The sequence below is a fragment of the Spea bombifrons genome, chromosome 3, assembly GCF_027358695.1.
Source record: "Spea bombifrons isolate aSpeBom1 chromosome 3, aSpeBom1.2.pri, whole genome shotgun sequence".
In the NCBI taxonomy this organism is placed as follows: domain Eukaryota; kingdom Metazoa; phylum Chordata; class Amphibia; order Anura; family Pelobatidae; genus Spea; species Spea bombifrons.
In genome coordinates, this window is record NC_071089.1 from 103,141,555 (window position 1) to 103,152,294 (window position 10,740).

General features: G+C 40.4%; 1 protein-coding gene across 1 annotated transcript in view; it reads left to right on the forward strand.

Annotated features, from left to right (window-relative positions):
- ZBTB38 (zinc finger and BTB domain containing 38) overlaps window positions 1-10,540 on the forward strand; it is a 21,081-nt gene extending 10,541 nt beyond the window's left edge. Inside the window, exon 2 of the mRNA XM_053459791.1 lies at window positions 6,631-10,540. Within this exon, the coding sequence (XP_053315766.1) occupies window positions 6,642-10,421 (3,780 nt within the window). The 5' untranslated portion in view covers window positions 6,631-6,641 and the 3' untranslated portion in view covers window positions 10,422-10,540. The remainder of the gene's footprint in view (window positions 1-6,630) is intronic.
- Window positions 10,541-10,740: the final 200 nt, after the last annotated feature.

The window sequence follows — 10,740 nt, forward strand, 5'->3', positions numbered from 1 at the left end:
CATTTTTATGTATTATTTGGACTATACAGGCCACACATCACAGCATGCCCGTTACAGGCTCTTAATTTGAAATTTTTAGGGTTTTTTGTCGTTGTGCCTATGGCCTGTGGCTTTGCAGCCAACCACCTCAAATGTATATATTTATTGAAAGCAGACTGCCCAGGTTATGTTTGCCTGCATCTCCAGATTACAGAAATACCCTGTATGCAGTGTTCCCTCTAAGCTGTGCGCTTGTGCGCGCGCACATAGCTTTTTAAGAGAGCGCACACGTCCAAAAATTGTGCGCACAACAGTTTTTCCCCAAAAAAGAAAAAAATAATAATTTGTTTAAAACTTTGTGCGGCGTGGATATTGTGCGCACAAAATTTTTGCTCTGTGAACATTTTTGCACAAGAGAAATTTTCTGCGCACGCCAAATAAGAAAAATTAGATGGAACATTGCCTGTATGCATAGTTTTTGTGGTAATTAGACATTACATGGCACAAATGAAAACTTGCCCATATATTTGTTTAGGATTTTTGCACAGCTTATGTGCAAAATCCTGGCAGAGAGGGGCAGGAAGGGCAGTAGTAACTAGACTTGAGCGCTAGCGGAAAATTCATGTTTGGGAGGAAAATTTTCTTCGTATTCATCAAAATTTGTATGTCTTCATATTCGACTGCAATATTTTAGTTTTTTTGGAAATCCCATTCATTCGTCCGGTTATCATGGAAACAAGAAATGGATGAGGGAAAGGGGCAAAATTAGTTTAGAGTTATAGGGTTAAGGATAGCAGTGGTCTGGTTAAATGATCCTAATTAATAATTACATTAAATTATCTTAATTAAAACAAAACTTTAGACACTGAGAAATTGCAGGCTGAGGCTCACATAGAAGAATCTCACTTTGTAAAATGGTCAGATGCAGCCCCAGCAGTGTCACATAAAGCAGCCACAGTAAAATGAACGGATCCCCTGCCTGCTCTGCTCTTATCTAGGCTCTCTTTATTACAAGTCTGCTTTTTTTTTCCTTTAAGAGATGCAGCACAGCCATTGGATAAGCCCTTAGCATGATGTGACAGGAGTGAGCTGATTGGACAAACGAAGATCAGCTCACTCAACGTCCCCCCCTCTTAGTGCAGGCAAAATGGTGATTTTCGTATTGTGGACATTCATTTTTTGTTTCATCGGCCCAATGTTGCATTTGTTCGTTCGTTGTTTGGACGAAAACTTTTCCGTGTGCCTAGTACAGCTGCCAAATTTACTCTCCCATATATTTGTTGTATTTGAGGATGCAGTGTGGTTTGCTGACTGCATCCCCTCCGTTTCTGGAAGTCACTGCCACTTTTTTTGTTGTGTATAGTCGACAGGACATACCCATCCTTTCTGTCTCTTTAATGTAGAGCTAACGGTTCCTCATTACACAAAGCTGTAACTCCGCCATGCTTTTTTGGGGGGAAAGTAGCTTCTGGGGTAAGCCCTTTCTGTTTTTATGTAGGTTGCCAAAGGCCAAGGTCTCAAATAGGTAGAGAATGAGATTACTAAATAACATCTTGTTTAAGACCACCAACCTTCATTATTATCTCTTGATTTTGATGAGATAAAGTCCGGATGAAAGGCAGCACCTTGATTCCGGAATAGGCACATTATATTCGTCTGACTTCCCTCCTGGCTCCTGTTACCTGGTATCCGTACCCTAACTTCACTGATCAACGTATTCCTGATCCTGGCTCGTCTGATTACACGCTTTGGTTACTGATTCCGCTTGTTTTTTTGGATTACGTCTTTTGGATCACAATTTTATTATATTGCTTTTGCCTTAATAAAGGGATTTTATATATTACATTTTCTGTGTCTGTCTAGTTCCTGGTTCCTTACAAATGGGCTCCTGATGCTAACCTATACACAAATAGACTCAAGGTTGAGCACATTTACACTTTAGACTCAACAACCACCTTGGAGACCAGTTTGATATGTGGTGAATTTAGAGAAATTGGTTATCTGATGACCTGTTGTCACAATACAGATATAATCAAATTGACATGAGATCATAGACTAACAAAATCAAATAAAAAATTATACAATCCCACTTATTTTGAAATATTCTCACCTTTAAGCCTGAGAATAAGAAAGTCTTGAACTGATGTTGGAGGATTCTCCAAAGCTACTGCCACTTACCTTCCTCATTCCATTCCCCAAACTTTATTTCATACTGTGTCAGCCCCTACGATGAACTAGTTACTGTAGATGTAGGGTCTAAAAAGCTCTAAACTTGTTTCCTTTCCTCATCAAAGTGCCCACTTTACCTTGTTTTCACTGCCACACTTTGAATAATATTAGGGGTGAAGTCACAGGGATATGATATAAAATCAAACACAGTTTCCCCTGTAAGCAGAGCACTTTTATTTAGACTTTCATCACGTGGTTAAATTGTAGAGTTTTGCATTGTGACCCTGATTTTTAATGACAATGTCAGGACATGCCAGGCATATCATTCAGTTAACGAATACCTTCAAAGCTCAAACAGTGTTGCTGAAATGCTTCCATATCGAGGCATTCAGCAACACTGAAAACCCACCTCTGGACACACGGTCAGCGCTTTGGATAGCGGCCACTAGTGCCATACCAAGAGACGTTGCCTCGCAAGATGGGCAGCACTCATTAAAGAATAAACAAGTTCCCAAAAGGTTCTCTCCGGACCTTCCTCAGAACTCTGAGCCCCCCATGCATGTTGAATACAGGTTCTGCATCCAACCATAAAAGTCCAGTGAAATATATAAAAAAACAAGACAAATAAAAAAAAATGTGGTAACCTGTACAAACATTCTTCAATGATTTAACCCCTTCGTGACAAAGGCTGATTTTATTTTTTGTTCCCTTCGTGACAATGGCCGTTTTAACATTTCTGCGCTGCTCGTGTTTAGTCGTAATTTTCTTCTTTCCCATTTACTGAACCCACACAAGTTATATATTGTTTTTTTCAGGACAAGAAGGGCTTTCTTTAGATGACATTGTTTTGATTGTATCATATTATTTACTATTAAAAAAAAAGTATAAAATATGGTGAAAAATTTATAAATTTAGAAACTTTTAGTTGAAAAATCTTTTACTCATCTATAAAAGGTAATGAAAAAACATGCTAAATAGATTCTACTATTCGTCCTGAGTTTACAAATACCCAATGTTTTATGTTTTTGCTTTTTTCTGCACGTTATGGGGCAATAAGTACAGGTAGCGTTTTGCTATTTCAAAACCATTTTTTCCAAATCTGGTAATTCTTCCCCCCATGAGCCATTTTGGGTATCTTTGAAGCCGGACAATGCAATTTACCTCATCAACTCATATTTTGGAAAACTAGACACCCCAGGGTATTTCAATTGCTAATATTTTAACTCTTTCCATGCACTAATTCTACCATCAGCCTTTGTCAAATGGTAGTCATTTTGTTTGCATTTCTTTTCACGCACATTTTAATTAAGATATGAATTAACAAGTTCTGGTATATGTCACTATCATAAAACAGCCCAATATGTGTTCACCAGCATCTCCTGAGTACAGCGATACCCCACATGAATGGTTTTGCCTGGCTGTTTGGGGGCAAAAGGGCCACATTTGAGGCATGCGCATTTTTCAATGTTGAACTTTGGCATTTGGTGATCCACTGCCCATGCCCTATTTGGTACATCTTTGAGCCCGGCCATTTCAGTGTGCCCAATAAAGCCATATATTTTTGAAAACTAGACACCCCAAGGTATTTCAAATGCTGGTATTTTAACTATTTGCTTGCACACATTTTACCACCAGCTTTTTTTAAAAGTTTGCAGTAGTATTTTTTGTGTGTATTTAAAACGGACATCCACCACCATACAGTGTATGGCGGACATTGACACCCCGGGGAGGGGCCAGACATGGCCCCTGACGTCGAGGCATTACAGCAAAACCGTTTTGGTGCAGAAAGCGATCGTAGATCGCTTTCTGCACCCATTTAAAGTCATGACGGTCCTGGCACGTCAATTGTCGTTAACCCTTTGTTTTCAGGTGGCGTACCCAGACTGTCAATTGGCCCCCGGTCTATCCATCTCTCCCCCTGCCTTTGTTCCTTAAAAAAATCCCTCTTCTTTAAGGATGCTTACAACATAGCACAGTAACATCCTCCCATATTCCTTTAGCTCACCTTTCCTAGTCCTTCTCCTGCAATACTTTTACTAGTGTGGCTGGTCTATCCCTAACAACGGCACTTTTACCGTTAAGACATACAGACACTCTTCAACAGCATACACTAGCACACTCACTAACAAACAGGGGAGTACCTAGAGTAATTGGCACCTGGGGCGCATCCTATATTTGGCCCCTCCCTTAATATTAAAACATCCAGGCTATCACTCATACTCTCACTCACTCTTATTCAAGCTCTCTCATTTTCTCATGCTCACTCTCAATGTCTCCCTTCCTTCTCCGCTGCTTCCATGTCCCTGTCTCCTCTCCCGCAGCTCCGCTTCTCCTCTTGCATCTTCCTCTGTCTAAGTACACTTCTCCCTGTGTCTTCTTTGTTGAATGGCTTCACCTCCTGACTCACTTCAGTAAAAGGGTGGAGCTGAAGACTGATTTGTGGAATAAGATTTATTCACCTTTCTTTCTCTGGGAATCTGTCTGGAATATTCTGCAATATTTGTGTACCTCCACAAAAGAGCAGAGCCACTGGGACAACCTCTACTCCATTCTCCAATTGTGTAGAGGGTGTCCCTGGAGAGCAGAAGCACCCCAGGAGGCCAGGTTCATGGAGAAGCGGACGAAGACAGAAGAACATGAAAAGGCAAGAGAAGGAGCAGAGCTGCAGGAAAGGACACGGAGACACAGAAGAGCTTGACGGAGAAGGTAGAGAGACACAGAGGGAGGAAACCTGATGAGTGGCTCCCTGGACTGACCCCCTCAAGTACGCCACACATGTTAACACCTAATACTAACACAAACTCTCAACAACACACACCTGCTAACGATAAATACTATCACACACTCTGACCAACACATACATACAGTATCTCACAAAAGTGAGTACACCCCTCACATTTTTGTAAATATTTTATTATATCGTTGCATGTGACAACACTGAAGAAATTACACCCTGCTACAATGTAAAGTAGTGATTGGCAACAAAAGTGAGTACACCCCTAAGTGGAAATGTCTAAATTGGGCCCAAAGTGTCAATATTTTGTGTCACCACTGTTATTTTCCAGCACTGCCTTAACCCTCTTGGGCATGGAGTTCACCAGAGCTTCACAGGTTGCCACTGGAGTCCTCTTCCACTCCTCCATGACAACATCATGGAGCTTGTGCTCCCCCACCTTCCATTTGAGAATGCCCCACAGATGCTCAATAGAGTTTAGGTCTGGAGACAGATTGGCCAGTCCATCACCTTTACCCTCAGCTTCTTTAGCAAGGCAGTGGTCATCTTGGAGGTGTGTTTGGGGTCGTTATCATGTTGGAATACTGCCCTGCCGCCCAGTCTCTGAAGGTAGGGGATCATGCTCTGCTTCAATATGTCACAGTACATGTTGGCATTCATGGTTCCCTCAATGAACTGCTAGCACCATATACTCACACATGCTAATGCCATACACTAACACATGCACACTCTAATGCCATACAGTAACACACACTCATGCTAATTTCTTATGGCCATACACACATATGCTAATAATTTACATTCACACACACATACAATCTGCTGCAGTAACACACTCACTATAACACGTTATACATATAGCATATGTATACATAAACGCATATTCAATCCCTATCATCACTGCAGGCCCTACAGCTTAACCTCTCTCGTGCTCCTCCTTTTCTCGAAACCATTTCTTCACTGCACTTTGCACATTCTGTGCAAGTTTCTGTGCTGCTGCTAGCCTACTAACACAGGGTCACATAACACATGTTAGTTGACCCTACTGGGCACCTCAGTTACTGCAGGCCCAGTTTTAGCTTGCCCCTGCTAATTACATCACTTAAATCAGCGGCTAATTCAGTGAGGGAATTTAAACTTGCATGGAATAGGCATAAGGCCATACTGAAAATAACAAGTTTTGAAGTTTACTGCTGTGAAAATGGGCTGACTAGAAAAGTTGATGGGTTCTTGTGTGTTATCAATGTTTTCAGTGAGCTAAGCAATTTTGTTATTTCTATGAAGAAATAACAGTTCCTGATTCTAATAAGAAATAAAAAAAGATTTTTTTAGTATCTACAAGTAGCCTTGGCTGAGTGCATGTCTCATGTGATAATTCCTTGGATAATTTTTTTGGAAATTACTTAAAAAATATAGTTGACTGGATGTAATGTGTCTGACCCGCACTTGGTAAAATGTCACTGATCTGTGTTTTACTTGTGCTAAGTAGCTGAATTTGGCACTCCATCTGATTATCAATGGTGGAATAGTAGTAATACCCTCTAGTTATTGTTTTTCCTATGAACTTAGGTTAAACTCACAAGAAAATGTATTCTGTTTAAAACGTAAAACTCTATGGCTTCATCCTTTCCACATTATGATTACATTTAAATAGCTTTCCAAACCTCACAATCTGCAGTGACAGCTATATTTATTTATTTTTGTGCAAACATTGAATCCCTCTTTCTTTTTTATCTGTTTTACCACAGGTATCTAGATCATGATGTGCAGCTCTGGAGACATAGTGGACTGTCTTCATGGGGAAGCCCTTCTTTGTAGTCTAAATGAACAGCGCATGCAAGGATCCTTGTGTGATGTCACTATTGTTGTTGAAGATACCAAGTTCAAGGCACACAGAAATATCCTTGCGGCTTCCAGTTTGTATTTCAGAAACCAGTTCCTGAGCCAGAGCATCTTAATCCAGGGACATGTGTTGGAACTTACTGATTTTAAAGCAGACACATTTACTGAAATTCTAAATTACATATACAGTTCCAAGGTTGCAATAAAGAGAAAAGAAGCGCTGAGCGATCTTGCAGATGCTGGGAAGAAACTAGGAATAACTTTCTTAGAGAATATCAAAACTTCCACCCAGAGTTGTAAGAGGTCTTCATCATCATCAGTTCACGCCCAGTCCTCAGAAACTGAAGAAAATATGGCAGTCCCATTGTATAGAGGACAGAATACTCTAAAATCAGAAGGTGTAGAGAAGAAAAGAGATGACCCAGCTGAGGCTAGTGGGCCAAGGATCACTAATGCTTTTTCCATTCTCGAAACAGAAGTTAGTGTGTTTTCTCCACTTGATTTGAGAGCTAACTTCAAGAAATCCAGCGGGACAACAACAGATGTAAATTGTAGAGTTGACTGTGAGAATTCTGCATGTAATGATGGGGAGTCGGTGAACACCCTGGCTGAACACTCTTATGCAGTGTCTTCTGGAGATGCAGATGTAAAAAGGGATTCTGTATTTGACCATGGAAATAAAAATGATCATTCAAGGGCAGAAGAAAGCACAATATCGCATTCAGTTTCTACCATTCAAGAAACAAAGCCAGCCAGTAATCTTCCTCTTCTAGAGCCTCAATGTTTTACACCACAAACTAAAATCCAGAGTGGTACCTTGGCAACAAATGTCAACAGTCCAGCAGTGGGTGATCAGATAGCCAAACCCACAGATTTCTGCAATAGTAGAGAAAATGAAGGCCACCTACCGCAGCTTCCTCTGGGTAATTCACATGTGGCCCAGCCTTTCCCAGATCAAGCAATTTATGGTTATTCTAAAAAGCAACAAGATATTTACCATTGCAAAAACTGCAGCAAAGAATTTGCACACTTAAAAAGATTACAGCGGCATGAGCAAATCTGCTTTAAGGTGGTTCATACGGAGAAAGATATTAGGTTGTCAAGCCGATTTTCTGGGGACATAACCGCAGACAATTTTTGTACGTCTTCGGACCAAAATAATCTTTCAAGTATCACCTCTCCTGGAACTGATCATTTTGTAAAAATAATAGATGGCAAGATATTTTATGTGTGTATTGTTTGCAAGCGTAATTATGTAACACTGTCTAGTCTTCGGCGGCATTCAAATGTCCATTCATGGAGGAAATCATACCCTTGTCATTACTGCAACAAAGTGTTTGCCCTAGCAGAGTACCGTACTAAACATGAAATCTGGCACACAGGTGATAGGAGATATCAGTGTATATTCTGCCTAGAGACTTTTATGACTTACTACATCCTGAAAAACCATCAGAAATCATCTCATGGAATTGACCCAAGGCTGGGGGTAGGGAACAAAACTAATCGAGGGATAAAACCCAGCATTTATCCTTACAAGCTCTATAGACTTTTGCCTATGAAATGTAGAAGAGCACCACTAAGAAACTCTGCGAATGGTGCAACAGAAAACACAGGAACACATTTTCAAGGACCAGGCTCATTTAACGCAACCTCTGTTGTTCAGAATACACTTAGTTGTCAGCCTTTTGCTTTGGAAACCAGGGACAGTTTTTCTTCTACACTGGATGCTCCTTCACAGAGTATTTCAAAGTCAACTACAAACCAGGATGTCTGGCCATTTGACATATTACACTCTGCTAATGATCTGCCTGCTGTGACACACAATTCGGAAATAGACTCTGCTCCTAAGGAGAATGATAATATAGTCAGCCCATCTTGCAACATGGAACATAATATGCCTTCCATTATCAATTGTACCACCTCAGCACCTTCTGTGATCATGCACAGCAGTAGGGTCTCATCTGTGATCATGCATGGGAATTCCATCGCAGGAACAACAACAACAAATGGTATAGGATGGTACAACGACAGAACCAATGTTTCTGTAGAAAAAGAGAATACTTATCAAGATATAAACAAAGTGTTTGTAGATTCACAACCTACAAGAGAGGAGGAGAAAATTGAGGAAGACAAAGCTAAAGAAACTCCTCAGGAAAAAAGGGGAGTTTCTGTTTCTTCTTCAAAGAAGAACAAAAGTGTCATCCAAAAAGGGAACAAAACAGAGACCTATATAGCCAAACCAGCGTTACCTGGAACTCTAGTAAACAGTGGTATTGCTCCTCTATGCCAGATCACAGTAAAGATTGGAAGTGAAGCTCTGGTGAAAAGGCAAATCTCTGGATCATCATTGTTTTTCAGAAAAAGTGGTAGACCAAAACACTCAGAGGTCAAAGCGAAGAAAGCAACTGTGTTACATTCTGATGAGGAGAAGAAAGAAAGGAGCTCCGTTCGACTTCGGAGAACAGAAAGTCTCAAGATGGAAGAGATGTATGATGACACTAGCGATCACGATGTGTCTGACAAGCCATGGCGCCCATACTACAATTACAAGCCCAAGAAGAAGTCTAAGCACCTTAAGAAATTCAGGAAGCTAAAGAAAAGGAAAAAACACAACAGGTTACAAGCTGTTGAAGAGAAAATAAGCAAAGCAGACATCAAGTGCTCATCCAAGAATGCAGTTGAAGAAAATGAGAATAGTGTTGCAGAAAATATACAGACAGTAGACTTTAAATGTACTGAAACTACAATAGAAGAAGAAGAAATGGAAACTGCGGAGGATTGGCAACTAGCTACCAAGTCTTACTTTTGTGAATTGTGTCAAAAATCATTTCGGAATCCTTCAACCTTAAAAGTTCACATGCGCTGTCACACTGGAGAGAAACCTTATCCGTGTAAAACATGTGGAAAGTCCTTCTCCTTCCCTGGAAATGTAACCAAACATGAACGCATTCATCAGAGTGTGAGGAATTATACTTGTCAGTATTGCAGCAAGTCGTTCATGCTAAATGAATCTCTGAAAAAGCATGAGAGGATACACACTGGTGAAAAAATGTACAATTGTCAATTCTGTCCTCAACAGTTCCTCTATCTCTGCACAAAAAAGAATCACGAACAAAGGCATCTGGCAGAGCGTAGTGTTAAAGGGTTTGTCTGTATCCATTGCTCCAAAGTTTGTAAGACTGCCGCAGCTCTGGGAATGCACCAAAAGAAACATTATCTCAGGAGCAAGAAGCAGAAGGAGCGGAAAGAGTTTCCAGTGATAGGAAACTGGGGTGTTTTCTCAAATCCAAACTGCAAAGATTTAGAAACTACTAAAGACAAGGAGACGAGAGAGATGTCAGAAAATTTCCCTTCTTCCTTCCATGACAATGATACTCCGTTGTTAACATTTAACAGTAATGTTGCAGAAATAGTCCCCCAGAATGTAAGTGCCATAGGCATGGTGGAGAATGTAGACACAGGAGCGGAACTTGATCACAATTTTATGACTCCACCACCACCCCCACTTCCACTTCCTCCAGCTACACTGCATGAGAGTGTCTTGATTGAGTTCCCAAAAAGTTGGAAGCACTGGAAAACAAGGCAGTACAGTTTGGAGGAGAGTTTGAATTCTGATCATTCTTCTACAAGAGAGTGTACTAAGACTTTTACTGAATTAAAAACAATGACAAATTTTGATAATCCGTTTGTTCCTTAGTGATGAAACATTTTCAACCAGCTCATGTTTCTCAGTTTAAAGAGTATACAGTAATATATACCCATTTGCTGCCCCCTAAAGTTGCAAAGGGGTTGCGTAAAATGATTGAGAAGTCAAAATGTTCAAGCCCCCCAAGCAACACATCCATGCACTAGACTTAAACATATGTTAATGAGAGCAGTTGATGGAGCATCACCTCTGTGAAGTTCATAGTATAGACACATTTGTTACAGCAGCACTTGCCGTTTTCCTGAAAATGATATTTTGTGAAGCTAGCCAATCCGGGTCTTTCCTGACTCAAGAAGTCTAAGTTTTTGAT